Source organism: Exophiala dermatitidis (assembly GCF_000230625.1).
Source record: "Exophiala dermatitidis NIH/UT8656 unplaced genomic scaffold supercont1.2, whole genome shotgun sequence".
Lineage (NCBI taxonomy): Eukaryota > Fungi > Ascomycota > Eurotiomycetes > Chaetothyriales > Herpotrichiellaceae > Exophiala > Exophiala dermatitidis.
Window position 1 is genome coordinate 3,605,067 of NW_008751647.1, and position 27,034 is coordinate 3,632,100.

Here is a 27,034-nt window from a genome sequence, read left to right on the forward strand (position 1 = left end):
GGCTCAACCCCGCGAGTCAGCCCAACCTCTACAACGATGTCCATTTCTCCTGACGCTCCGTCAGCAAGCTATTGGGGCCAGACTATTGGCTATGATGGTTGTGAACCTCTTACACCATTGTAATATGAAGTTATCGAGTACTACTACTTACATTATCCTCCTGATACTTGGGCAGAGTTGAAGCAGAGTACTGTGGCTGTAGCTTTGTCGATGGAGAAGCATGCCTGAGAGTAGACCTTCCATTTTCCCCATGGCAAACCCCCTCCAGACTTCTTCGTCCAGGGCTCCGCATCCTACAACTGAGGTGTTTCAGAAGCCGCATCCCGATCCTATTAAGCTTTCCCAATCGTGTCCTCCGGCGGGAACTTCCTGAACAAATCGCCCAGCTTGTCGATGGGAGCAGCAAGGATCCCTGCCACGGTTTCAAAGGGCGGCTTGTCCGGTGCCATCGGGTGACTCCGAGTAGGCACAAAGAGTTTGGTTCTTGAGAAACTCTTGGCTAGAGAGTCGCCCTCGCCTTGTGGAAGTGCCTTCTCAAGGGCCGGTAGGTCATGCTGTTCCTCCTCCTCGATGTGCTTGGAAAGCGTAGACCATAAAGAGTCCAACGTCGACTCGAATTTGTCGTCCGATGGCTTCAAGCCCTGGAATTCATAGAGTTGCTCTTTGACCTGGGGGTAATCGATCAATTACCATACGCAGTATAGGTCCAGAAGATCTCATACCTTGTTGTGCTCGTCGCGATCCTTTTGGGCCATTTCTTTTCCGCCATCCACGTACTTCTCCATGGCCGGGTACACTACAAGCTCTTCACCAATAGAATGTCGGGCAAGCTCCCACGTAAACTGGTTTTGGAAGCGTACTTTAGTGTCCTCGTCTTTGGCCTCCTTGATCGTGTCATAAAACTGTTTCAACTCTTCATGATCGTGCTTGATGACACTGACGACTGATCCTCCTTGTATACCTGAGATTGTGCTTTTGCTAATTTTGTCATCGATGTTCGTGGAAGAAATGAATCGTGGTTGGAAGACGGCCTTCTGTGGTAAGCCGAGGATGGTTGGGGCTCTAGTTCGTAGAGAAGCAGCACAGCAAGGGCGTTGGCGCACCAACTTTGGGACCGTAGCCCCTACAACACGTCGAGCAGCATACATTGTGAGAATTCTGCAGAGACTCACCTTCCTTTTGATAGCATATGTCTGCATCGGTATTTAATTCAACAGCAATGGGAAACATGACTTCAACGGTGGTTCAACTTCAACAGCATGTTGGTAATTGTTGTGGCTCAATTGGCGGAACAATCATCCTTGAAGTTGACCTGACGTCGATTGCATCCTCTGGAGTGACAGCCGCAAAGGTAGTAGGTACGCAGTTGTGCCCCTGTACAACTCTGGCAAGAGCCAGCCAGGTTGAAGCGTCATTGCACGACAACTCCGGGTTGCTGGTCCGGACAGCCTAGGGCCAGGACCACTTCAAACCAACGAAGCCCTTGAATTCGAGGTGACATACCTGGAAGTAGCATCCGCCGGGCCACTGGCCGCGGTCCAGCAGCACACTCAGCAAAGAACCCTGCAGTGGTAGCTGTGGGTGGTGTTTACTCCGCGTTTCAATGGGAGGAAAGTACTACTAGTAGGACGTGTCGGTGTTGTTGTGCTAAAGCAGCTTGGGTTTCCTCTGGGTGCTCATGGCTTCAGATAGAGGCCCTGTAAAAGCGGCGACGTAACTTTCAATTCTGGACGAGGATATATGATGATGGAATTTATACAAATCAATCACTGAACGGTCAGGTTCATCTCTTGTGCAGCCAGGCATTGACTTGCCTGAGTGAACAGGAGGTTTCAAGGTGAAAAATGAAGCCAGCAGCGCTGCGACCATGGCTTGCAATGCCAGCTCTACACCGGCCTCTCTCCATTTCCAGAAAATATGCAGTGCAGGCTCCCGGTAGACCAACGCTTCAAGTATTCAACGAGAACGTCAAATACCTTCAGAAAGAGCGGGCGGCCGCGAACGCAGAATACAGTCGACATGTCGACTACCTCAAAGACGAAGTGGCGCAGCGGCTTGTGGACCGGCTCCTAGACATTGACCGACAATTCCCTAAAGTCCTAGATCTAGGAGCCAACAGCTGCCATATTGCACGAGCGCTGTCCAGACCACCTCTGATTGCACCAGAAGTACCCGAGGACCAGGCAAAGGCCAAAATTCCCCTCTCTGAACGTGTCCAACACCTGGTGTGTGCAGAAACCTCGCCGACGACCCTTCATCGGGACGACTCGCTGCCTGCGCCCAAAGTGCCCATCACCCAGACGGTCCTGCCCTCGCTCGAAACACTTCCCTACGATGCCAATTCGTTCGACGCGGTCTTATCCTCTCTATCCCTACACTGGATCAACGACCTCCCTTCAGTGCTCTCCAGCATCAACAATATTCTGAAACCAGACGCCCCTTTCATCGCCGCCATGTTCGGCGGAGATACACTATTCGAACTGCGCTCATCGTTACAGCTGGCTGATCTAGAGCGCCGGGGCGGAGTGTCGCCGCACATTTCGCCCTTAGCCGATGTCCGTGACGTGGGGAACCTGCTGGGCCGGGCGGGATTCAAACTCCTCACAGTGGACGTCGACGACATCATCGTAGAATACCCTGACACATTTGCCTTGATGACAGACATACAAGCCATGGGAGAAGGGAACGCGATTCTCAAATCCGGCGGCGGCCCGATCAGTCGAGATGTCCTGCTTGCAAACGAGGCCATATATCGCGAACTGCATTGCAATGAAGGGGAAAAGGATAGAATCCCCGCAACCTTTCGTGTCATCTACATGATAGGATGGAAAGCCGGCCCCAATCAGCCAATGCCTCTGGAGAGGGGCAGCGGCAAAGTCAACATGAAAGATATACTTGGTGGAGGGGATTTCGGCCTGTAACAATAGATGCTGTACATGAGAAAACCAACCATAATGTAGATATACGACAAGTTTTCATCGCTTGGACCATGTGGAACTCTTCCCAATGAACAAGAAAACACCCGAAAATGTTTTTGGTAGAACTTTGATTGCTTTCACGAAGTATTTGGTGCGTTCGCTCCACCGAGGCACAATGCTGCTGCCTTTGCATAATGACAATGGTGAGCTGCCAGGTCATGTCTCTCTTTTCATCAACTGGAGCACGACCGTGATGAAGCACCCTTGAACCGGTCGTGCGGATTCTTTTCTTTTGGTTAAGCCGGATCGATCATTTTCACCTATCCACTTGCAAGCTTAAACACCAGTTGCTGCCCTCCCTGCATTTGCACACAATCTAAGAATAGTCCACGGCGCTGCTCAGGGGAAACTCGAAGCCACAGACACGGCCGGTCAACTTTCGGTAAACCTCGGAGTAAGTGTCGAGTCTGTAGTCGACACCACCGCGCTCCTTCTCGTCCAGAATGACCTTCAAGACCTTGCTGCCATCTTCCTTGGTTCGGAGTCTCTTGCCGACGATTTCGACGGGGTAGACGACATCTTCGAGGATGGCGTTGTGGACGGCGGTCAAAGTTCTGCTGCGAGGACGCTTCTGGGTCTGCGAGTTGCGGGATCGGTTGGAGCGCTTGGGGCGAGGCAGGATGCGGCGCGAAGCGATGAAGATGACATGGCGGTCGGAGAACTTCTTCTCGAGTTCGCGGGTCAGGCGCTGCTGAACCTTGTGGAATCCGGACAGAAGAGGAACGGGGACGAAGACGACAATGGCGCGCTTGCCGTGGCCAACTTCGAGCTGTAGACCGTTTGTTAGTTTCCGTTTTTGCAACTCCTTGTATGTTTCCAAAATGCCACTGCAACTGATGGTTCGCTTCGACGGCAAAGTAGGGGTCGTTCATACCTCGCGAGCAGAGACGAACTGGAGAGGTCTCAAGGCCGACTTCAAGTCTGGGATGTTGGTCTCGAGCTCATACAGGGCGGTTGCGATGCTGGTCTCCAGCTCGGACGGGTTTTGCCTCGAAGGGCTGTTGTGGGCGATCTTGTTCAGCGCTGGTTGAGACATGATTGCGGACTGGAGGACTGCGAGCTGGTTTCCGGCCGCCAATTGTCTCGGATTTGCAGGTGTTGGTGCTGGATTGATCCTACGGTCGACTCGCTGAACTTTCGACGGTTGCGGGTGGAAGCCAACGTGTATTTGAGTGCCAAGATTTTCGTAGCCCTAATCTCTTAAACAGGAAGTTGTCCCGTACCTTTTCGTTTTGCACATTAACTGCGTCGCCGTAGTGTGCAGCGGCGCATCAATACGTTAAAGCACTAAGATAGAAACACATTTCATCCCTCCTTTTGGTGCCAACGTGGTGGCAGTGGGACACTCTCCATGAACCATGCAACATACTACTACCATTATTGATTATACACGGTAGGAATGCGCTCTTGCATTACTAACTACAATCATCGCCTCCCTCAATCTCAATTTGAGCACGTCGTCCGTTATTGTCTGCCAACATACCTTGCTTCATGCATGAGGTCCCGACAAGGTGAGACCTGGCTTCAATGGTAGACAATGTCTTCCTGGCCGTCTATGTTCAATGGTGCAGCACCTATCATGATTGAAGGCAAGGCTTGTCGCTCTGTGTCTATGACAGGACAAGGATGAGAGAGTCTGCAGTGGTGGCCCCATGACAGCACAGCCTTGCCTTTTGGAGAGGATTCTCCCTTATCTACCCCCAGCAAGAAATACCTACTACTATCTTACCCCAGGAGGAAATACCTACTACTATCTAGCCCCAGCATCCTTTGACTCTGCTTGAATCAATGGCTTCAGTTATCTCTTTCCAGCCACTTAGAGCTAGCCCGATACAGTCTCAACAACTGCTTTCCACCCTCGCACGCGAAAATCCTCTCGGCCCAACCCAAGCCATCCATCATCTTGAGCCAAGCAACCACCATAAAGTCCGCATAGATGGGCTTGCTACCCTCGAAAAACGGCCCGGCGGGATTCTCATCAAGCAAATCACCAAGCTTCTTGATCCCAGTTTTGGCCTTCTCGAACCCCGGCTCCGCTTCTTGGTAAAGCTCATCCAAGGTTTTGCCGTAAAGCTCTTGGCGCGACTTCGCAATATACCCCTGCGACGCCGTGTTGAGGAAGACCTTGGGCGCAAGCGGGGCGAAGATGGGGCGGCAGTTGTCCAGCACATCCTTGAGCACATCCTCGACGCGTTCCTGATACGGCGAATCCAGATGCAGTGGCGGGTCCGGGTACTCTGCCTCCAAAACGTCCGCGATCTTGCGTGAGTCCATCACGTACCGGCCGTTCGGGAGCCGGATCGTGGGCGAGGTGTACTTGAAGTTTCCGGTCTCGTTTGGCGGTATTCCACTGAAAGAAACAAAACGAACTGTGAGCGAGCGGATCGGAATCTTCTATTTGTCTCAACAAGAAAAGAGTGTTCCCAGGTACCTAGACAAGGTATACGACTTCTGAGGCTCGGGCGGCTCAGACTCACAATTTTTTAAAGGTAGGTTCGAGCTCCGGATACTCTAAAAATTCCGTCTTGTATGGGATACCCTTATAGTTCATCACCAGGCGTGCTGCATACGCAGAATGGTGAGGACGGAAAGTCAGTCAATCACATCACACGATACACCCTCTGCTCTAAATGTATCCTTTTTGCAGGAGTACCAATGGAGGGATTCATGGGGAAATGGGAACCGACTCACGTTTCCATGGGTTCAAACTCCAGGATTTTCCCTGGCGGGAAGCCAGATCGTAGAGGATGATATCGTTGGACATGGTAGTCACGGCTTCTAGGTCGTGATTCTGAGACTTTGTTTTCGTACCATTGATGGCAATGAGCTGGTGGTGGTGAGGAGATGGACGCGTGTGGTTTAATACCAGTTATATTTGCTGCTGCGCGAACGGCAAGAAATAAATATACAGGAGTCACCTAGGTAGACAGCTGCAGCGTGTTTTGATTCATGCTATTAAATCTCACTATCCTGTCTGTCCTCTTTTATTACTCTATCCGACCAACATGGTCGGCGTATACCTTGTCCATTAGTCAGCTCAAAGGGCGGCGTGGGAGGAGTGTTCCCAGACAGTGGACTTTCCGAGGTTGATCGGTTAATCTTTAAAACGATCAACCCGGACTGGCAAGGCTGCCGCCGAGCTTGGTAATCTACCCCTTGGGTATCCAAGACGTCTGGGACCAGAAATTCATGGGTTTGATTTTCCAAAGCCGATTTCGTTCAATCTGTATGTAGAAAGTCCAACCTAGGAGTTCAGTAGCCAGCTAATAGTTAGGCTGCCAGTAAGCGAGGGACGAAACAGCACTGGACTAATGACTACCAATTTCTAGGGTGAAAGCGGGCATCCCGGTGCAGGTTGTGCACCAGGCTTTAAATGTTGCACTCTGCAGTGCGACGGCCGTGGCCAGCTCCAATCTCAATTTCCATATCCAGCTGCGTCTCCGTCGCCAACATCTGGCTACAGAAACCGTGTCTTCGCAAAATCTTCCAGCTCGATCCGTTCCACGGAATCCAAGTCGAGGCTGTGGCGGTTTATCCCAACTTCTTCCAGAAGGTAGGCTGTTATCATTCCCGCCCTGGCTCGCCACATGTCATTCATGTCGTCATTCCATTTCCACGGCTGTTGTCCTTCCTTTGCTGCAGGTAGTAGCAGGTTCACGTTGTAATAGCCCATATGCACCTTTCCGTGAACGCCTGGGTCTCAATTGCGCCTCGCATCTGAAAGAATCCGTTCGTTGGTCCCAGTCATGTTATCCAGTGACCATTGCCCTAAACCCCCAAGTACCGTCTGCGCCGGGCCTAAATCTGATATCTCTCTATGATGTACCGGTATCTCGGCGTTCGCGTGTACGGCTACGGCCACCTTTCATGCTCTTGACCCGACTAAGAAAGCCGCCGCCGGTGCTCACTGACTTGGGTTCTTCGGCGCCCACGCTTTCTGAAGTCATTTTTCTTTCGAGGCCTAGGCCATAGCGCGGGCTGCTGGGGGCACGAGCTCGGCCCGTCTTTTGTTGTTCTTCGACGAATGCAATCTGTGTGCCCTTCTTCTCATAGTCCTTGTCGTAGTCTTGGAAGAAGGGATTTCCAGTCTGCTGTTCAAATCTGCCGGTGCCAAGTGGGCTGCCAGTCGCACCGACCGGCTCGGGAGAGGTCATCCGTCCTGTTTCGGAGTATTTGGGACGGACAGCTTTGATTCTCTGTGCCAAACTCTTCTTCCGTGATAGTCCGCCTGCATTGTAGGCTTGCTGCGCCGCTTCATTCTCGCTCTCTCGACGCTGGATTGCTGCTCGGCTCGCAGGGGCTCCTTCCAGGAAGGTGCTTGTACCAAGTCCATATGTTTCCTCGCCATGAACGGGGTCTATACGAGCGGTAGGGTTAAAGCTGGCACTCCGCTCGACTTGAGGCCGGCGCAGATATTCGGCGTCCTCATCGGCGACAGCAGCTTCATTGTAATCAACATGTGCTTCTTGTCCGGTGCCATTGTACTGATCATAGTTCAACTTGGCATTAAGAGGACCCGAGCCACCAAGTTGCATGTTGACGGAGTCTTTGGGGAAGGCTTGAATGGGAGCCTGTTTGGCGCCTTTGCGGTTGCGATGAGGATTGCACGCATCGAATGGACCATCGTGATGAAACACTAAAAGTTGTTAGTGGAACCCATGGACAGAAACATGCAAAACTTACAGCCAGTCCCGTAGATGCTACTGACGTCTAGTTTGTCAATGATGTCCAACTTAGCGTTGGGTTTCTTCGAACGGTGAGAGCCTTTTCCGTCGCGCACTTTCCTCTCCTTTCTCCTTCTTTCAGCTTCAAGGTCCAGGTCTTTCGGTTTATCGCGTACAGAAGATTCCGAGTTACGTCGTGGCGCACGTAGATTTCGAGGTCGGTTTGGTCCCGGAGGATCGGCAAAGATGTCGAGTTCATTCTGCGGGTTTCGTGTCTTGCTCTGCTGACGTCGACGCTCTTCTTCCGACATACTCCGTCTATGGCGGGATGAAGTGCCTCTTGTTGGATATGGTCTGGGGGCAACATTCTCCCTCCGGGCAGCGCCATTCACCGGGGGTTGTTGCGCAGGCTTGGAAGTGTCATCGAGACTCAACAGTTGCTGTCACAATGTCAGGGGAGGGACTTCAGTGGAATATGAGTTACTCACAAATATGTCGGACGTTTGTTCAGCAGACGGAGTTTTTGCATTCCCAGCTGTTGCGCCAGTCTTGGTCGTTCCCTCTGCGGACCCTAGTTCGCTGACATCGAGAAACGGGTTTGTAGCGGTAGTTCTAGGTGCAACACCTGGGCTGATGGCTCGATCGGCAGCACGGTTGCGGAAAGGGTTGTTGGATGCGAGAGGAGAAGGGCCACGTTCTATGTGAAAAAGGTCAGTTTCGGAATCCATGGTAAATCTGCTGTCGCGAATGAAGAAGCAAATGTTCATGTGTTTTAGATCCAAGGTCAACACCACAAGGTAGGACAAAGGCGACAAAGACAGGCACAGTTGATAACACCGCTCACGTACCGATCATGGGTGCCGCAAAAGCCATTGTAGCCCCCTAATCTCCAAATTTGTAACGATATTGCAATAAGTCGACTTGCCTGTAGTCGAGTATCGAGAGTGACGCGCAAGTAGCCAGTCAGTGTAGCACAAGTAGGTGTGCAGTGGGTGTCTGTTCGGCGAGGTAGCCGTCACGTTGGTATGAGGCTCGAAATACGAAGACGTGAAGGATCAAAGCCTCGACTCAGGTCACAGCCTCCTTGCTGGCTATTCAAGGGACACTGATGTGGGTCACGACAGCGATGCGGGAGAGTGTTTTTGTTTAGATTGAGGTGTGGATTGCGTCGTGTGGTTCCAGCGAAGCCCCTATTCGGGCATCAATCACAGGAACACGGGCAGACAGTAGCCGTGCGCCAAATAACCAAGAGACGCCGTAGGGGTATCGTATGGCTGTTGTGAGAAGACAATACTGAAGTAGGATATGCTTGATGTCGCGGTGAATGATGAATGTGAGAAGAAAAGGGGAAGAAGATGGGAGGGAGGCTGATCAAGGTGCAGGTGAAGTTGGTGGCAGCGAAGAGAGCGCAGGCCACCTACTACTATTATTATTATGGTTACGCGCAGGGGGGAGGGGAGCAGACGGCAATAATAATAGTACCTACGTTGTACGGTTAGGTACTACTACTACTGTAGAGCAGAGCGCTGGGCTACAAGGGCCGCTTCGGGCCTGCGCAGGCAGGTGCAGGCCACCAGCACTATACCTAAGGTGCCTGGAGACTCACTGGCCCGGCTTGGTCTCCGTCTCCGCGGATCCCTGGTGCACAGGAACAGGCGCAGGCACAGAACCACACACTGCATCCAAGGCACACCACACCACGCAGCAAGCCATCGACCACTCACTTCTGGCAACACCCCTTGTTGTTCAAGTTCTCTACAGGTATCCGGTTACGATGTGCCAGACCTGGACCGCATGACGACTCCAGAGCCCTTTTCCTTGCTTACTTCACACTCTGATTGCGACAACTTGGCAGGAACTCGCCAACGGCCGGTGCCACCAACTGTATACCTGGCAGTCCTATACCTGGCAGTCCTGACAACGCGGCAGCGAGAGCAGGCTGGCATATCATTATTGAGCCCTCCAAAAATGCCATTATTGTCATCGTGATCGACGGCAAATCTCCCTTCACGTTGGTTTCAATATAGTGATCATCCCCCCTTCACTGTCTCAGACCTGGCCCGATTTGCATCCAGAAAAGCGAAACCGCCCAGCTGATTGGCACTGGCTACCCACTACTGCACAGCCCTTTCGTCTGATCCCGTCGCCGCTCACTGGAAGCCGAAGAACCTCTCAAGTCAGAGACAGTGAGACGTAATCCTCTTCCCAGCCTTCCAATATCCGTTGTACGTCGTGGTCTCCCCGGACAGCTGTCATTCAGGAGAGCCTACCATATAGCGGGCACAGACCAACTATTTCTCCGCCACACACTTTAATCCTCGAAGACTAACAGAGCCAAACACGTTGAACCAACAACAGGCGGCGCGGTCGCGTTACCTTTAGCTTTGCCACACCCCTAAACGGCGCGGAACACTCGCTTCCGTCGGCGAAAAGGCACGATCTCGACCTACGTCTGAAGCCGTTTATTATTTAGCAAAGGTCATACAGGACGTACAATGTTGTAGACCGAGGTCGAAGAGATCACACGAGTCCAACTGTCCGGGTCAAAGGCACGTGAGAAGTGGGTCAGTCTTGATATTGCTTGCGAAACCAGATTAGGCAGTGGACTGGGCTGTGCACTTCGAAGCTTGCAACATACAACAATTATCACTTAATCTTTCAGTCACCTTACTGACGGCAAGGATTGGACGATCACGCAGAGCGCTCTGGATCTAGCGCTGACGACGATGGAGACCACGACACCCCCGACCCCTGTTTCGCATCGCTTTACTCTCGAACTCGAGTTTGTGCTATGTCTCGCGAATCCACATTATCTGCAATATCTCGCCTTGAATTATCCCCATCTACTTAATAAGCCGACCACGTCCCAGGAGTCTGCTGAAGATGAAGACTGCGATGCAGCGAGATTTGCGCGATACCTCAAATACCTTTACGAGTACTGGCGCACGCCGCAGTATGTCAAGTACCTAACGCACCCTGGCGCAACTCTTAGGAATCTCGAACTCCTCCAACAGGAACAATTTCGGAAAGACATAATCAGACCAGACGTCATTGCAAAACTGTGCGACACGAACCCTGAGCTGAACAGCCCGGGTCAGACTACTGAAGCGCGTGAACCAGCTATCCAGCAAAACACCTAAATGCGAAACTCCCGAGAAAGCATGTTTCCGCCGTGAAAAGGATGACTAAAGCATGGTCGCGACCGCCATGGTCCAGCAGACTCGAGAGGCTTCCTATACAGGGCTTTACGACTGAGAAACGGGCACCAAGCCCAATGCTTCTTATGCATCAACAACCGGCAAATAAGTCCGCCTCTGAGGGTACGCGCTATCTTCACCCAGACCGGTCAGCAACTACGCCAAGTCAGTTCGATATTTACTTGTCTGCGCCAAATGGGCATGCTTGATGTCGGTATGGTGTTATTACAACAGCTACGACGGGTTGGTTAAATGGTAGCCCCCACGATGTTTTGATCCCGTGGCGCCCTCTCTCAAGCCCATTGTCAATTATAGTGGTTGTGTCAAATATGGGCATCCGTGATGACGACAACTGCAGTCTCCTGAACGTGCGATGGAGGCGTCAGTCAAGACCATGAGACACTTATCATGTCTAATGCCAGACTACGGCCGTTCTCCGCGGTTGGCGCAGTACTTCCACCAACCAGATTACCGCTTCCATGCTGGGTCTCAAGGATTTACAGACCTCCGATTGAGCTGCGAGAACCCGTACCTGGTTGACTGAACTATTTCAGTTGAGGAGAGCCGCCACAAGTTGTCCAGCGTCCAAGGCAACCATTGTTGTAGCTGGTCTTTATGCTTGGTCACGGCCCTCTACCTTGGCCAACGCAGAGAATGTCAAGGATAGCCTCTGCCAGACGTGAAATGGGCAAGATCGAGCACATACAATCCGAGGAAGCCGACAGACTTAGTGTTATCTCTCGCAAGGTCAAAAGGCAAGTCTAGCTGCGGAATCCAGAACTGGACGTGCAAAACCGACGGCGAGGTGCAGAATTTGCCCCGGACTTGCCCGGGAGCCACAAGACATACGGCACCAATGAGATCTGAGACGACTTCGGAGTTGACTGGCCAGGTGTGCTCTTGCATTATGTGGCGTGGTTGCCTTGCTACGGTTCTGGTCCACTTTAAGGAAAGGGGACAATCCATCATCTCCCGAGCTGGGCAATTCTGGAATTATCTTTGTTTGAGAGGTTGCAACTCCCGTTTGGATGGGGAGCACAGATGCAGGAAGTCTAAAGTCTGAACGCAAAGACATTCTGCCTGACGGTCTACAGCACCCTAGAAGAGCGATGAAAATGCATATCCTATTCTTGTACCTGCTCACAGACTTATGCTGCTTCATCCCATTATATATTGCCCAGATGACCTGGTAGATATGATGCGCTCAGCTACATTGACGAAGAGCATAATCTGGAGTTCAATGACTGTCGATACTATCTGCCTGTCGAAAGAACAACTTCCAAGGTGCACGCTTAATGGGACAGCATGGATACAGCAAGTGATACGGATGCCCCATAAGCGGTCGGAGAAGCAGAGGGAATTTCTAGCAAGAAGACGGCGTAACAAAATATTTTCCCATTGTGCCAGTGTCCCAAACATCCAGAACTTCAAGCTCCATGACTAGCAGATCAGACACTTTGTCTTGTGCCACGCCATCCTCTCCTAGGTAGGTATATATAGCTGTTCTGTTCTGTTCTGTTTACAATTTGGACTGGCTGCCTCCGCTGACGCGGTTGAGCTGCAGAGGATCTTTCACCTCAAGGCCATATTGCCTAAGCAGTTCTCTGGTCTTCTCCTTCTGGGCCTGAATGCGCTTCAACAGGGCGGGGCCACGCTTGTTCTCGTTGCGACCGAGTTGCAGGATATGCACCTCATCCGGCCCGTCGACGATTCTCATGGTTCGACCGTTGGCCCACATGGCGGCCAGGGGCGTGTCCTGGGAGACACCGGCGCCACCGTAAGCTTGGATGGCGCGGTCGAGCACCTCCAACAGCATGTTTGGGACCTGGACCTTGACCTCGGCAATCTCCTTGAGGGCGTCCTTGGCGTTGCTCTGGTCGATCTTGATGGCGGCATTCAGCACGGCCAGGCGCGAGGCATCGATCTCAATACGCGACTTGGCCACTCGCTCTAGCATGATGCCGTGCTCATGCAGTTGCTTGCCGAATGGCTTCTTGGATGGGTCATTGATTCGGGCGAGGAACAACTCGAGGGCTTTCTCGGCCTGTTCAAAAGTAGAGTTTCTTGTCAGTTCAATTCCTTTTCGAATTCATGCCTCCCAAAGACAGGACAATCATAGGGAAGAGGACAGCCCGAGATACTCACAGCGCCAACAGATCTCATGGCATGGTGGATTCTGCCGGGTCCCAAACGGCCTTGAATGACTTCGAAACCACGGCCCTCGCCGAGAACCAGGTTGCTCTTGTGCACGCGGACATTGTTGAATTCAATATGACCGTGGCCGTGCGGGGCGTCATCGAATCCAATGACCGACAACATCCGGGTGATAGTGATGCCTGGGGTGTCGGCCGGGACGAGGATGACGGATTGTTGTCTGTATTTGTCCGGATTGCGAGGATCTGTCTTGCCCATGACAATGTAGATCTTGCAGCGGCGGTCGCCGGCACCGCTGGACCACCATTTCTGCAGGACCAAAAGTTGTTAGCAAACAGCAACCTCCAAAAACGTAGGGGGTCTCAGAAAAGGAGTTGGAGTCACAGACCTGTCCGTTCAAAACGTAGTAGTCACCATCCTTCTTCATGTCCAGCTCGATGTTGGTGGCATCACTGCTGGCAACGCCGGGTTCGGTCATCAAGAAAGCGGATCGGATCTCGCCGTTCAGCAGGGGAACCAGCCACTTCTTCTTCTGCTCCTCGGTGCCGTACTTGGCAAACACCTCCATGTTGCCCGTGTCAGGGGCGGCACAGTTGGTTGCCTCGCTGGCAACAACAGATTTGCCAAGGTACTCGGCCATCAGGCCGTACTCGAGGTTGCTGAAGCCAGCACCCTCCTTGAAGTGGTTCTTGGGCAGGAACATGTTCCACAGGCCCAGTTTCCGCGCCTTGACTTTCAGGTCCTCAATGATCTGAGGATGTGAGTCGAAGCGCTGCACGGCCCCTTCGCCGATCTGTTGCTTGAAGACGGCATCGGCTGGGATGCATTCTTCCTCGACGAATCTCTCAACCTAGTAGATACAAACATTGGCATTGAGGTCCGATTTAATGGTTAATTTGTTACGTACCAGGTCCAAAGTCTTCTTCGCTCGTTCGCTCACAAAAGGCCGCGCAATGACGGGAATCCTTTCCGACGCCGGAATGTGGCCAGTGGCGCTGTTGATCAAGTAAGGGACCGACATGTTGCAGAGTTATCGACAGCACAGATTCGAGGAAGAGATCGCCCGATATTGCGAGTTGAGAAGACCAAGGGAATATAATACAGAAGCAGAACTGAATCAATGACCAGTTTATTAATGACCTGAGGTGCTCAGCAGCCCTGGTTGTCAGGTTGGTTGTTTGGTCAGCGGTCGTGTAGTCACCTCATCCGAGAGCCGAGGCTGATGCTCCAACAAGCTCGGGCGGAGAAAGACAATCAAAAGGGCAACAGATACCGCTCCATAGTCCCATATTAGACCGTCCACTATCAGTCAGCCCGGCCTTGTCCACTGGCACTATCCGCCCTTCCGATTGCTCCAGAATTCCGTCCTTTACCCCAGAATCATCTACAGGGCCGGACGCTGGTTAGCAGTCCATCATTCGTTGCGGGCGCCGACCTAGCCCTGCTTAACCACTACAAGTCCAGATTTTCTGAACCTGTTTCTCGGCTCTATTGCTACTGCATGCTGTATCAGACCACACTACTGGCTGGGCTGACATACAGCCCTACATCTCCACCATCAACTGCTGGAGCTCTCCGAGGTGATTCTTCCCTTCTCCGCCGTGATGCCGGGCGTTGCTATGCCCAAAGGTAGGCTTTATGTTGTAACATGGCTCTTCCCAAATTGAAAGCGGCCGCGTGCCATCTCACTCCACATCTGCTCTCTGCCGAGCGGACGACCCAAAAGACCATCAGCTTCATTCAGACCGCGGCAAGCCAGTCAGCCAAATTGGTCGTCTTCCCGGAGGCGTCCATCCCCGGATTCCCCGTATGGTCGTCGATCCTGCCGCCAACCAAGACTCATCATTTCTTCCGCCGCCTCGCTTCGCAACCACTATATGTAGATGGGGAGGAAGTTGCCGCGATCCGTGAAGCAGCCTCCAAGCATTGCGTCACAGTTAGCTTGGGCATATCCGAGAAAGTTCCATATAGCTCCGCGACACTGTTCAACACCAATCTGATCATCGGTGAGGATGGCCAGATCTTGGTCCACCACCGCAAATTGATGCCCACCTTCTTCGAGAAGCTGAGCTGGGCCCCTGGGGACGGCTATGGCCTTCGCGTAGCAGACACCCCATATGGCAAGATAGGGGCCTTGATCTGTGGTGAAAACACCAACCCGCTGGCCCGGTACACCTTGATGAGCCAGGGCGAGCAGGTCCATATCTCGACCTGGCCTGCCATCTGGCCGACCCGGGCCATCAGTGAAGACACGCCTGGCGCCGAGACCAGTCGTAATTACGACAACGTCACTGCAAATCATACCAGGGCAGCCGCGCACTGCTTCGAGGCCAAATGCTTTGGCGTCATGTGCGCCGCCAATCTGGACGACGCTGCAATGGACGAGATTGCCTCCATGACCGAAAATCCCGAGGAGATCAAGAGTATGCTCAAAAGATATCCCCGTGCTGCAAGTCAGTTCCTCGACCCGAATGGAAAGACCGTGTCAGGCTACGTGATCGATCCAGACACAAGAACCATGTCCACCAGGCACACGTTGAAGGATGAAGAGGGCATTTTGTACGCCACTTTGGATTTGAACGAGTGCATCGAAGGCAAGCAGTACCACGACGTGGTCGGAGGGTATCAGAGGTTGGATGTCTTTTCTCTCCACGTCAACCGTACCAGACAAGAGCCGGCCACATTCAGTGATGGAGACGATGTCCAAAAGGACCACGGTAAAGAGTGAGCATACTGACAGGGAAAGGCGGTGAACGTTTTCCACCGGAGTGCCTTGAAGGGAATCTCCATCGGGCCGAGCTGCCTAATAAGCACATTCAAGTTTTATTCCATCATATTTCACGAAGCATCTGGTTGTCAGATCAGCAACTTCAGTCAACACGCTCTCTTAGCTCAGTGGTAGCAGCGCCACACTAGTAATCGTCAATTCTGTCGTACGAGATGTGGAGGTCACAGGTTCAAGTCCTGTAGGGAGCATTCGAACTGACAAGAAACATTTGTTTTTTTGCTTTTTTTTTGTGGCCTTTGACCCCTTTTCAATGCAGTAGTGCGGTTACGAACATGCAGACGTGCGATGTTGACAGTTGTTTGACCCACAAGCTAGTACAGAAACGCCAAACGATAATTCCGGCGGAAAATGAGAACCACGACCTCGGCTATTTGTTGTGTTACCAGTAAGACATCATTGGATTCGGACAGTGGATATCGCGAACTTGAACGCTGTAGGAGGAACACGATACTAGGAGAGTCTATCTAACACTTCATAAATTTTGGACGCAACACGAGAACCACAAGCGGTGCAGGTATGAGTGCGAGCCTCGTTGATGAGAGACGCCTATTAGGCTGGCATTGGGATGGGAAAATGATGGCTTATCGCACGTGACCGTTGCATCACGTGGTGATAAGCAATCTTGGACTTTTCATTTGGACTGCGATGATGGTTTGGCGATGACGGATGAACTGCTTTGCCTCGCCCAGTACAACTTCAATTCACAGAATTTCACAATCAATCCTCGTTTTCCTTTTCTTCTTGCATTGCCCTGGCCCGTCGCACTGATTTTGAGATCTCGCTCCTGACTGTACATTAATTCCAGTCCTCATTTTCAGCCGCGCAAATTTGTGTACTTCTTGCGCCTTTGCGCGACGTTCATGACATTTTCTTCAACCAACTCCAAGCCTTTCCAGGTGCCCACACGAGGAGAAGAGAACTTGCTCCCTCAGCCCCGTGAGACTGGTCAAGTGGTACCAGAAGGACAGCCTGGGAATGGATCTTCCTCGGTGACCAAGGATGCTCCCGTGGCCAAGCCATGGGCTCATTTTGTAGCAGGCGGGTATGTTATACTCATGGCGGCACGATCGAGCAGACAAACTGACTTTAATACTATAGTGTTGGTGGAATGACCGCTGCCGCCTTAACCTCACCCCTTGACGTTCTAAAGACACGACTCCAATCAGATTTCTACCAAGCACAATTAAAAGAGCTTCACTCCAAACACCCACTGCCGCAAAAGACCACACTTCTCTCTCTACCTCGTTCGGCATATTTCCACCTGGCCGAAACTGTACAAATTTTACGATCGATATACCAGCACGAAGGGTTCCGGGCGCTTTTCCGCGGGTTGGGTGCAAACCTGGTGGGCGTAGTTCCCGCCCGAAGCATTAATTTTTACGTCTACGGCAACGGAAAGAGGATTCTCAACGACTACTTCAACCCCGAAGGACGGGAAAATGTCTGGAGCATTCATCTTGCCGCGGCAGCCACGGCGGGTATCGTGACGGGGACGGCGACGAATCCAATCTGGTTGGTCAAGACGAGATTACAACTGGACAAGAACAATGCGAGCCATGATCCCACCCGTGGTCGGCAGTACAAGAACAGCTGGGACTGTATCAAGCAGACGGTTCGACACGAGGGCATTAGGGGTCTGTACCGCGGCTTGACCGCCTCATACCTAGGCGTCACCGAGTCTACCCTGCAATGGGTCATGTACGAACGGATGAAGCTGGCCCTGGCAAGACGTGAGGCCAAACGATTAGCCACCCCAGGATACCAGCAGACCTGGGTCGACAATACAGAAGAATGGGCCGGCAAATTTACCGCCGCTGCAGGCGCCAAACTGGTCGCCGCAGTCATTACCTACCCCCACGAAGTCGTGAGGACACGCTTACGACAGGCACCGACGATGATCACCGAAGACGGTAAAGTCACCGTCAAGTACACCGGTCTGATTCAGTGTTTCAAAACCGTGGCCAAGGAGGAGGGTCTGGCTGGCCTTTATGGTGGCATGACGCCGCATTTGCTGAGAGTGGTACCCAGCGCGGCCATCATGTTTGGAATGTAAGTCTCGATGTCGTTGTTGTTGGTGTTGGTCATTCGTTGACTTACGGTCACAGGTACGAGATTATTCTTCGCCTCTGCGGCACAACCGCCTAATACTAAACGCTTTTCTTGTCCCCTGCTCTCTCCATGATGGACCCATCAAGGCTCCGTTGTGGACGGGTCGTATGTACAACAGATCCATTCTACTTGTTGTGAAGGATGGATATCACAGATTATGGCTGGCATTGCCACTCTTCCTCTCCATTGGCATGCGGCCAAAAAGGGGTTTGACCACCATTCGTACTACAGCGCAGATCCTGGTATGGAGCGCTGGATGGGCTTTTATGTGAAGTGTGGCGCAAAACGGTAATCATCAAGGAGGGTGTTAATTTTACGGGTGCTGGATGAAATACCTTGCTCTCAATCATTGTCACATTGTACAGTACCTACTCAATAGGCGTTTCAGACGAGGAAAGACAACAGTTTGAAGTATTGACACTTCCATTCTTAAATCAGACAGTCCGTTTTTGTCTACTCTAGTTGCAGTACCGGCGACTACTACTACTCCAGGTTCGACTCCGCGGATTGCCGAAGCTTGAGAGCAAGAGCGAGGTTAAAGAGGGGTATCTATGAGGAGGACAGCCGGATTGTGCAACGACGCCGGTGTGCAACACAGTGGTGGTACAGTACCAACGAGGGAACTGCAGGTTGGGCACCGGCTGGGCACGCGGGTTTTGGTACACATCATTCGGGCTCGCTTGTCATGAACGAGGTACTTGGAGTGATATTCATTAGATGATTTTTCTAAAGAGACTCTCTCTATATCATATGTGATGTATGTATATGGAACAGAGGCTCCTCATCTTCCAATCGTGTTCAGGGGTATCAAACGCCAGTTTGTATCATTGCTTTCTTCCAACATGTACTCAGTCACATCACGCTCACTCACGCTACATCATACAATGTCACCGGAGCACTCTCAATATCCAGAAAACCATAATTGCTCGGATCGCCAGTCGCCATCTTCTCTGACCATTTCGCAAGATCCTTCAGGAACGCATCGACATTTTCCTGTTTCGACATATCGATAGGGACTTGCCCCTTTCCCACCTGACGGATCTGGGCGCCTCCCACAAGATTCGTAACAGCAAAGTTATCCGGGTCGAGTTTCTGGGCAATAACGCCCGTGACACGGCCCTGGAGAATGTCCCTTGCAATCAGGGGTTCCTGACATGCGGGCCTGCCGAGTCCCACGCCATCAACTGTCTTGAGGGCATTAACCATACCCGTAACAGTCCTCAGTCCGCCCGTGACATAAGTCTTTGTCTTTTTCAAAGCCGGTGTGATCTTGTCCGCAAACTCGAGGAAAAACGCTTCACGCTTCTTTGTGGATTCGCGTTTATGCGTGAACGCAAACTCCTGGTACGTGCCGCCTGACAACTCGACAAAGTCGAATTTGGATTCTTCCAACATTCCACAGAGCTCTTTTGCCTCGTCGGCCGTGAACCCGCCTTCCTGGAACTCGACCGAGTTGATCTTGATAGCCAACACGAACGAAGATGGCACTTTTTGTCGGATCGAGTCGGCAATCTCGAGAATCAATCGGGCCCGGTTGCGCAGCGAGCCGCCATACTGGTCGGTTCGCTTGTTGGTCGTTTGGGACAGGAACTGCGCGAGTAAATACCCATGTGCGCCGTGCAGTTCGATCCCGTCGTAGCCTGCCTTGTACAAGTACTTGGCCGCATGGGTGAAGCGGGCGATAATACCTTTGATTTCTTCGATTGTTGCAGCGTGCGGTTTGGCGAATTTCATTCCGAAGATTTCAGCCTCCAGTTGTACGTCGCTTGCTGATACTGGGTCCGCGTTGATGCTGGATTCGACTTGGCGGCCCGGGTGGCTGACTTGCGCTACGATCAGACTGCCGTGCGCTTTGGCTTGAGTTGCTAGGTCTTTGAATGCTTCGAATCGGTCGCCTGAGAATGGTGCCTCGAGTGGGATGACCGGGTTGCCTCGTCCTTCCAGCTGGTCGTAGTCGATCATTATATTGCCTGTCAGACAGACCCCAAATTGACCTTCTCCCCAGCGCTGGTATACTCGGATCAGATTGGCGGAAGGGATCCCGCGCTTCTCTTTGTGGATAGGGTCCCATGATGCCAGTCGCTCTGTCATCGCGGCCTTGAGGAGCCGGTTCATCGCGGTCCGCCCGCTGAACTCGAAGTGCAGTGGCTGCGCGAGCGGTGATGCATCTTTGATCTCGGACGGGTAGCGTTCTGACATGGTTGATGGGAATGAGAAACAGAAACAAAAAGCGAGTTCTTGCTCTAGGTCAACAATATGAACCTGTAGCTGCAAAAAGACGATTGTGTATATGCTGTACTAGTAGTGTGGTGGAGTGTTCAAGTTGGCAGTGAGCACGGCACGGCACGACACCGCGCTTGTTTAGGTAGTCTGTATTTGTTCCGAGGCGTACTGCCCTGGCACTGTACAATGTACTCGGTCGTAGTAAGATAAGGTGGTGGTGTGGAATAAACTTTGGGAAACTTGAAGGTTGGAATATAACAACGTCGTTTATATCATCCCCAGAGAAGACTTAGTCAAGGCACAAACACAGAATACATGCAGCTTCTGCCTGGATACCTACCGGCCTCCAAGAAAGGGCGTGCCAATGGTCTCCTTACCTAGCTGTCTCAACAGGGATCAAGCGATATTTTTCATCGTCATGAATAGTGGATATCGAGATTAGTTGATCCTGGATAAGGTAAATACTGCGAGTATCTCATTAGTGCATCTTAGTACTGCTTAGTAATGGTGCCTGATCCTGAGACTGAGAACGCGGCACCTCTGCTGTTTCCATTCGGTAGTAGTGAATTGCTTACCTAGGTACATTTGGTCGAACAATAATGAGTCAACGTGAGTCCCGGGTCGCAGTGAGTTACGGCCGTTGAGTTCCAGGTTGTATGAATCAGGCATCGATGTCAGTATACCGGCCGTGAGGTACATAGGCAACACCCGGATATCAAATCCGAAGGCAGATTTAGGCAGGTGATGAGTAATCAAGATATGCCAGATCAAGAACCACTCGGGCAGGGGCAGGTTCACTCCAGCAGCTTCAACGTAGGACATACATTCTTGCATTGTACGATGCAGAGGTGAAGCATGTGGCCTCGTAGATAGGAGTTAGAAGTGCATCACAGACATTGGCAATAGGCTCACCGTGTTGCCAGTAGAGCGTGTACCTCCTTCAAGCGAGGAGAGCAGCAATATGAATGATTGCCGACAACGCTGCAGTGTAGGATCTGAGCTGTATCGAGCACAGGAGAACGCTGTGGCAACAGAACACGATATAAGCTACTGCCATCAGACAGCCAAGAATAATAGATGGTAATGTTAACGGTAGTCTCCACAGATGTATTGGCACTTCAAGTTGGTGCAATAACAGTTCGGTCTTGGTTTTCAGTATAATCAGCACCCGCCTACGATACCCATAGTAAACGTTTCCGTTCCAAAGCCTCTATGAATGTTGATGTGCATAGCGGTCGATCAAGTGTTAGAGAATAAAGAATATTTTGTGCAAGGAGGACGACAAGATGGGAAGAGTAGGTAAACTATACTGCAAATCCACCCTGGGAAACAAGCACAAATGGCACGAGGCGGCGACCACAACAGCAAGCAAGTAATAAACAGCAACGGAACAATTGTCGGTTACTCATTTCATTGTCAAAAGCACACGATAGCTCTGGAGCGCACCGCGCTCACAACCGGTCGTTCTTCAGCTTTCGGTCCCGGCCAAAGTGGCGCTCCACCTCTGGCAGCGTGCGGCTGCCGTCGGAGAAGGTCAAATTGTCAATGACCACTTTGGCCTGCTCGAAGAACGACATCTGAATCATGTTTTGGATCGAGGAACGCAGGATTATCATCTCGACCCCCTTCCACTTCGACGATCGGGCGGCGGCCTTGGCGGCGGTGTTTAAAGCCGACGACAAGGCCGCCGACTTGGCCGAGGAAGCGGCAGAGGCAGCGCGATCTGCGCCGACAAGGTTGTTTTGAGCACGAGTCTTCATAGTGTCAAGCGGATAAGTCTATAGACCGTTAGTGAATCGGATTGCTTGAGTGATGGCGAGCGTTAAGGGGCGCGAGTGTCAAGGGGACGGAAGTGACTTACCACAACCCAAGCACCAACGCCGCAAATCGCACCAGCCATGGCAATTGCACCCGCCGAATTCGCCTTCTCAGCACCGTAGTAGGAATTCAACGTCTGTTTCGTAGTTTCGTAAACACCAAAGTAGATGCCACTTCCGATGACGTCGCGCAGCAGATGGAGATGAAAACCAGTCCACAAACCCAAGACTCCTTGCCGTGCAATGACACGCTTCATGGAAACCCATGAGCTGACCCTGGCAGCATTTTTGACGCCAACCGTAGCGAGACCGGCAGTATCGCCTTTCGAGGCCATGAGGACGGAGGTTTGAGTCGCATTCTTGATCAGTTCAACAGGAGCTGCATTCAGATTAGTTTCTACCTCGAGATTAAGATCGGCAGACTTACTTAGCGCAACGGCAACAATCCCGCCCGAGACCATGCCTGCTCCAGTAAAGCAGATCACGGTGGCTAGGTTGGGATATGTTCCAGGCTTGTTGACATGTTGCAGGGGAGACTGGCCAGTCGTCGACTCGATCCAGCTGTCAAAGGTGTATTTGGCCTTGCGATAGATCGAGAATCCAAGAGCTCGTGAGACCGTGATAGAGACCAGGGGTGTCAATGTTCCTGGATGAGTAAATTAGCATCCTATTCTTGTAACTGCAGAATCTCGTCATACCAGCCCAGAAACCGCGAATACCTTCGGTGCGGTAGGTGTATTGGAGAGCCTGAAATGCATTTGGGAAGTTGCGCCTGCCATTCGTCAGTCCATGCATCCCACTCACGTCTCCGTTGAATTGTCAGTAAGTACGTACGATTGCATTCGGACTTTGAGGTTTTCCAAAGGTGCCTGTCTTCGAGTCAGCGGCCTGTCTGCGGCGAGGCTCCTTGAAAGTCACTTACTCCTGCTATAACAGCCAAAGCGCAAGCGGGAGCGGAAGAGAGGACTTGTCGGTACTTCTTTGCATAGAAGATTCGAGTATCCTGGGAGTTCCAGGCCGTGTTCAACTTCGTTTGAGGAGCCATGGTTAACGGTGGTTGAGATGATTTGGATGGAAGTTTGGAAGTTGAATCATGGTCAAGTGAAGAAGTATCGTGGTGTTTACTGGCATGGCTCATTGCCGAGAAGAACAAGGTCATCAACGCACGATATGATGTCGTTGTATAGGACACCACGGTGGACGCTGGACAGGCGCCTTATTGTTCACAACACAATTGGGCTGCGGGACCCGATGGAACGCAAGAAGATCTCTCAATCACCTGAGAAGATCTCTCCGCGTTCCACACTCCATATCAGACCTCCTATATGTGAAATTCTTTTCCCATCGCGGAAGCGAGTCTCTTGAGGATGACTGGTGGCTGAGCACAAGACCACTTCCTGGCTACGGCACCGACGCGTTCACACAGAAATGGATATGTTGGGACAAGCGGATAGAGCTTGTTGGAGGCTCAATTCCCCAATTCAATCTGAGGGACTGTCGTCCTTTTTTCTATATTGTCTCAAGGGTCACAGGAGCTCCCAGTGCTCGCGAAGGACGTTCAAGAGGTGGGTGTGGCTCGCTGGACCGTTGTCACAGCTGTGCAAGCTTTCCGCGAGAAGGAGTCGGAGAATCAAAGAGGTCGGGATTGGATTCGGGACCAGTTGTCCTTTGTCAGGCCAGGACAATGGGGACAACAGGAGAGAGGGTGGTGAGGAACGAGAAGTGGTGTCAATGCAGACAGGAACGGTAGAAGATGTATGTTATGTATAGTATGGTCCTGACCACATGTGCAAAGGTTGAAAAAGGGCACACACAGTCAGTCTGGGCATTCGATGCGAGGACAGGACGGGTCTCTGGCTGGCGGGTTTGTCTGGCTGCCCGCGTTCTCGATCTGCAACTGACACGCACAGGAGCAGCAGCACTGGCACCGAAGTGGATTTGCAGCGGATTTGCAGCGACACAGGCACAATGAATGTGGGGGATCTGGTGGTGGGAGACAAGGGAAAACACAGTGACGTCGGAACAAACGGGGTGTGGCAGCCCAAAGCGACGAATGTTATTAGGCCCTCTCAGGCCTTAGACAGCTCTCTAGGCCCCTACTAGTCCGGGTGCGGTCAAGCCCACCTCGTCTGTTGGCTCAACATGTCCGCGGTTTCAATAACTGAGACTTGAATGGCTGTGAACGGGTGCAGCGTGTCTAGGGCGCAGGGGTCTCTCGAGGACTTACTGTAGGTAGGTCCTGCAGCCCGTTTAGGTGCTATACAATATAAATGTTAGTACCCGCGCATCCCAGCACTTCATCGACTGCTGGTTGGTTTTCTGGCCTGGCCTTCAGATCACTTCCGAATAGTGGCAGTGGTGATGTTCCGAGTGGCATGGTTGCAGATAAATCGCGTGTCATGGCGCTCTCTTCAAGTTCACTTCCTCCTGCAGCGAGAGTTATCAGTCTATAAGCACTGTGCTGCTCATGCGGTCTGGGAGTGAATGATCATCAATGGTATGGACGGTGTGCAGATGCTCTTACGACTGAAAGTGCGCTGTGCGCTCGTACGTGTCTTATTACCTTCCGAGTAGGTTAGGGTGCTATAATGTTTGTACTACCAATGCAGCAGTCACTGGGGAGCAAACGCGAAGTAAGAGCTGACCAGGAGCCTCGGTGCTTCTGGATGGGCGTAAAGTGTCCTCCCAAAGCTCCGCCAGTCAAAAAAGCAGCTTGGCCGTGGGCAACATCAACCACTGGCACCGCTTTAGGCGCCCCTCGGCCCCTGGCACACACATCCTCCTACTCCCCGCAATATTCCTGAATGCCTTCGACTTCCTAGGGACCGCCTCCATCTTCGTCCGCCAATCAGTCCTGTTCGGCTTCGGCGATAGAACTGACTCGGGAGCCGAGGATGTCGGTCAACTAAATATGACAACCACTGCATCAATCGAAGATATATCTAGAAGACCAACGTTTGATATCCGTCCAGCAGAGGTCCTCATCTAGTATACCTGTGTTCTCAAAAGTATTTCTTCCGGAGACTTTCGTCGTAAGTCTTCTGCTGTGTGCCGTCTGCCATTAGGTCTCTACGGTTTCTCCCCCTTTGTTCGCCTCACCGAGCCTCTCTCCACACACCGCCACCATGCCTCGCAGACAACCAGCGCCCGCCTACGTTCTAGGCGTTGGCATGACCAAGTTCATCAAGCCTCGTGGGAAGGTTGACTACACCGAACTGGGCTTCGAAGCTGGTATCAAGGCCATGCTCGATGCTCAGATCAACTACGATGAAGTCGACCAAGGTGTTGCCTGTTATTGCTACGGCGACTCGACCTGCGGCCAACGCGTTTTCTACCAGTTCGGCATGACCCAGATTCCCATTTACAATGTCAACAACAACTGCTCAACAGGAAGCACCGGCCTCAACATGGCCCGGCAAGCCATCGCCTATGGCGCCGCTGATTGTGTCCTGGTGGTTGGTTTTGAGAAGATGAGCCCTGGCAGTCTACAAGCATATTTCAATGATCGTGAAAACCCTACCGGCACGACCAACGCCATGATGAAGGCGACAAGAGGCATTACCAATGCTCCTGGCGCCGCGCAACTCTTCGGCAACGCTGGTCAAGAGTACATGGAAAAGTACGGCGCCGCCCCCGAAGACTTCGCCGAAATCGCTCGAGTCAATCACGAACACAGCAAGAGGAACCCATACTCGCAGTTCCAGGACGAATACACCCGGGAGCAAATCCTGAAGTCGCCCATGATCCACCCGCCGTTGACGAAGCTCCAATGCTGCCCGACCTCGGATGGCGGTGCCGCCGCTGTCATAGTGTCCCAGGACTTCCTCGATAAGCGCCCACATCTCAAATCGCAGGCTGTCTTGATTGCCGGTCAGGCGATGGCCACCGACTCTCCCGATCTCTTCAGCCGATCCGCGATGGATCTGGTTGGATACGAGATGTCGCGATATGCCGGAAAGAAAGCCCTGGAAGAGGCAGGCATCACTCCCAACGATGTCAAGGTTGTCGAACTCCATGACTGCTTCAGCGCCAACGAGATGTGTGTCATTGATGCCCTTGGCTTATGTCCCAAGGGAAAAGCGCACGAGCTCGTCCGCAACGGCGACATCACCTATGGCGGAAAATATGTCATTAATCCCTCCGGCGGCCTCATTTCTAAAGGCCATCCTCTCGGTAAGCCAGGGTCCCTCGCTAGACCATTATGAAGACTGTGTGCTGACATCGTATCCCAGGAGCAACTGGACTGGCCCAGTGCGCTGAGCTAACATGGCATCTCCGAGGTTGGGCTAACAACCGTCTGGCCGACAACACGAAGTACTGCTTGCAACACAACCTTGGTCTGGGCGGCGCCGTCGTCGTGACCGTGTACAAGCGCGTGGATGGTAAAGTGGCCTCCCCTGTCTCGGACCAGGAGGTTGGCAAGCTTAACGGTCTCGGATATAACCCCGCCACGGAAGCCAAAGGCTTTACAGCAGAACAAGTCAAGCGAACAGTCAGCCAGAAGAAATTCTCGGACTGGGCCGTTCAGGACGTCCCAGCCAAAGTGCAGTCCAGATTTTAAAGTTAAGAGAGTGTGACGTGGGGATGGCTGGTGTGAGAGGCACGTCGTCGAGAGCATGCTCCATCATCCATCCCACAATGCCTGAATATAATCCATTTTGTTTACACCTGACTATGGGTCAAAGTTTCCAAGTTTCCATATGTTGCAAATTGTTGTCGGCAGATGGATTCGGACAACACTCCCTACGTACTATGAAGACCTCATCTGACGGGAAGAGTGTATGGAGTAGCACGTGCAAAAAAGTACGCACATGTACAGTACATGGTGGACGCTACGACAATTTCTTAACATCAGGTGATGCTAGAGACGGCGTGGCCTGTGATACGCTGGCATTGGCAGTATAAAATACACAACAATCATGGTTTTAGCTCAGCCACGAACCTCGGCCCGGCGATGAGAGGGTTGCCGGAAATGGAAACCCGAGCGGACCCGTCGTTCCGCTCTTTTTCCCTCACGTGGTCCAATCGCTGACGTCTGCATCCTGTTGCGAAGCCTTGCCCTGCCTCACCTTCGTCAACCTCAAACAATCTCCTTTCGTTCACC

At 52.1% G+C, this 27,034-nt stretch overlaps 12 protein-coding genes and 1 non-coding gene across 13 annotated transcripts; 6 read left to right on the forward strand and 7 right to left on the reverse strand.

Annotated features, from left to right (window-relative positions):
* Positions 1-95: 95 nt before the first annotated feature.
* On the reverse strand, positions 96-1,615 carry HMPREF1120_02767 (uncharacterized protein). The gene is made up of 2 exons (XM_009156812.1): positions 723-1,615; positions 96-668 (listed from the first exon to the last, which is right to left on the reverse strand). The coding sequence occupies exons 1-2, from the start codon at positions 1,197-1,199 to the stop codon at positions 333-335; spliced, it is 813 nt and encodes a 270-aa protein (XP_009155060.1). The 5' UTR covers positions 1,200-1,615; the 3' UTR covers positions 96-332.
* A 229-nt stretch (positions 1,616-1,844) lies between these two features.
* Positions 1,845-2,921, forward strand: HMPREF1120_02768 (biotin synthesis protein BioC; the record flags this gene model as incomplete). Its single annotated transcript, XM_009156813.1, has 1 exon — positions 1,845-2,921. The coding sequence occupies one exon, from the start codon at positions 1,845-1,847 to the stop codon at positions 2,919-2,921; it is 1,077 nt and encodes a 358-aa protein (XP_009155061.1).
* Positions 2,579-4,156, reverse strand: HMPREF1120_02769 (40S ribosomal protein S7). The gene is made up of 2 exons (XM_009156814.1): positions 3,853-4,156; positions 2,579-3,747 (listed from the first exon to the last, which is right to left on the reverse strand). The coding sequence occupies exons 1-2, from the start codon at positions 4,012-4,014 to the stop codon at positions 3,295-3,297; spliced, it is 615 nt and encodes a 204-aa protein (XP_009155062.1). The 5' UTR covers positions 4,015-4,156; the 3' UTR covers positions 2,579-3,294.
* Positions 4,157-4,772: 616 nt separating this feature from the next.
* On the reverse strand, positions 4,773-5,742 carry HMPREF1120_02770 (uncharacterized protein; the record flags this gene model as incomplete). The annotated part of the gene is made up of 3 exons (XM_009156815.1): positions 4,773-5,328; positions 5,456-5,540; positions 5,670-5,742. The coding sequence occupies 3 exons, from the start codon at positions 5,740-5,742 to the stop codon at positions 4,773-4,775; spliced, it is 714 nt and encodes a 237-aa protein (XP_009155063.1).
* A 1,051-nt stretch (positions 5,743-6,793) lies between these two features.
* Positions 6,794-8,515, reverse strand: HMPREF1120_02771 (uncharacterized protein; the record flags this gene model as incomplete). Its single annotated transcript, XM_009156816.1, has 4 exons — positions 6,794-7,614; positions 7,662-8,082; positions 8,131-8,339; positions 8,491-8,515. 4 exons carry the CDS (start codon positions 8,513-8,515, stop codon positions 6,794-6,796), a joined length of 1,476 nt encoding a protein of 491 aa, XP_009155064.1.
* Positions 8,516-10,368: 1,853 nt separating this feature from the next.
* On the forward strand, positions 10,369-10,782 carry HMPREF1120_02772 (uncharacterized protein; the record flags this gene model as incomplete). The annotated part of the gene is made up of 1 exon (XM_009156817.1): positions 10,369-10,782. One exon carries the CDS (start codon positions 10,369-10,371, stop codon positions 10,780-10,782), a length of 414 nt encoding a protein of 137 aa, XP_009155065.1.
* Positions 10,783-11,945: 1,163 nt separating this feature from the next.
* Positions 11,946-16,093, reverse strand: HMPREF1120_02773 (acyl-CoA dehydrogenase). Its single transcript, XM_009156818.1, has 4 exons — positions 13,901-16,093; positions 13,382-13,843; positions 12,985-13,302; positions 11,946-12,883 (listed from the first exon to the last, which is right to left on the reverse strand). The coding sequence occupies exons 1-4, from the start codon at positions 14,012-14,014 to the stop codon at positions 12,359-12,361; spliced, it is 1,419 nt and encodes a 472-aa protein (XP_009155066.1). The 5' UTR covers positions 14,015-16,093; the 3' UTR covers positions 11,946-12,358.
* On the forward strand, positions 14,642-15,721 carry HMPREF1120_02774 (aliphatic nitrilase; the record flags this gene model as incomplete). The annotated part of the gene is made up of 1 exon (XM_009156819.1): positions 14,642-15,721. The coding sequence occupies one exon, from the start codon at positions 14,642-14,644 to the stop codon at positions 15,719-15,721; it is 1,080 nt and encodes a 359-aa protein (XP_009155067.1).
* On the forward strand, positions 15,875-15,969 carry HMPREF1120_09303. The gene has a single exon. It is a non-coding gene; the product is annotated as a tRNA-Thr (tRNA).
* Positions 16,094-16,889: 796 nt separating the features above from the next.
* HMPREF1120_02775 (MC family mitochondrial carrier protein) lies at positions 16,890-17,834 on the forward strand (the record flags this gene model as incomplete). Its single annotated transcript, XM_009156820.1, has 1 exon — positions 16,890-17,834. The coding sequence occupies one exon, from the start codon at positions 16,890-16,892 to the stop codon at positions 17,832-17,834; it is 945 nt and encodes a 314-aa protein (XP_009155068.1).
* A 923-nt stretch (positions 17,835-18,757) lies between these two features.
* Positions 18,758-20,089, reverse strand: HMPREF1120_02776 (NADH oxidase; the record flags this gene model as incomplete). Its single annotated transcript, XM_009156821.1, has 1 exon — positions 18,758-20,089. One exon carries the CDS (start codon positions 20,087-20,089, stop codon positions 18,758-18,760), a length of 1,332 nt encoding a protein of 443 aa, XP_009155069.1.
* Positions 20,090-21,564: 1,475 nt separating this feature from the next.
* HMPREF1120_02777 (MC family mitochondrial carrier protein) lies at positions 21,565-22,975 on the reverse strand (the record flags this gene model as incomplete). Its single annotated transcript, XM_009156822.1, has 6 exons — positions 21,565-21,891; positions 21,975-22,309; positions 22,358-22,576; positions 22,629-22,702; positions 22,765-22,799; positions 22,853-22,975. The coding sequence occupies 6 exons, from the start codon at positions 22,973-22,975 to the stop codon at positions 21,565-21,567; spliced, it is 1,113 nt and encodes a 370-aa protein (XP_009155070.1).
* A 2,080-nt stretch (positions 22,976-25,055) lies between these two features.
* Positions 25,056-26,491, forward strand: HMPREF1120_02778 (sterol carrier protein 2; the record flags this gene model as incomplete). Its single annotated transcript, XM_009156823.1, has 2 exons — positions 25,056-26,103; positions 26,163-26,491. 2 exons carry the CDS (start codon positions 25,056-25,058, stop codon positions 26,489-26,491), a joined length of 1,377 nt encoding a protein of 458 aa, XP_009155071.1.
* Between the last annotated feature and the right edge of the window lie 543 nt (positions 26,492-27,034).

What these genes read in the sequence shown, in the direction of transcription:
- HMPREF1120_02767 (XM_009156812.1), bottom strand. Translation starts at nt 1,199, where the DNA reads ATGCAGACATATGCTATCAAAAGGAAGGTGAGTCTCTGCAGAATTCTC. An exon ending in ATCGCGACGAGCACAACAAG is followed by an intron (nt 669 to 722) that starts GTATGAGATCTT and finishes GATTACCCCCAG; the next exon opens with GTCAAAGAGCAACTCTATGA.
- HMPREF1120_02769 (XM_009156814.1), bottom strand. Translation starts at nt 4,014, where the DNA reads ATGTCTCAACCAGCGCTGAACAAGATCGCCCACAACAGCCCTTCGAGG. An exon ending in AGTTCGTCTCTGCTCGCGAG is followed by an intron (nt 3,748 to 3,852) that starts GTATGAACGACC and finishes AACGGTCTACAG; the next exon opens with CTCGAAGTTGGCCACGGCAA.
- HMPREF1120_02773 (XM_009156818.1), bottom strand. Translation starts at nt 14,014, where the DNA reads ATGTCGGTCCCTTACTTGATCAACAGCGCCACTGGCCACATTCCGGCG. An exon ending in CGAAGAAGACTTTGGACCTG is followed by an intron (nt 13,844 to 13,900) that starts GTACGTAACAAA and finishes TGTATCTACTAG; the next exon opens with GTTGAGAGATTCGTCGAGGA. An exon ending in CCATGAGATCTGTTGGCGCT is followed by an intron (nt 12,884 to 12,984) that starts GTGAGTATCTCG and finishes ACTTTTGAACAG; the next exon opens with GCCGAGAAAGCCCTCGAGTT.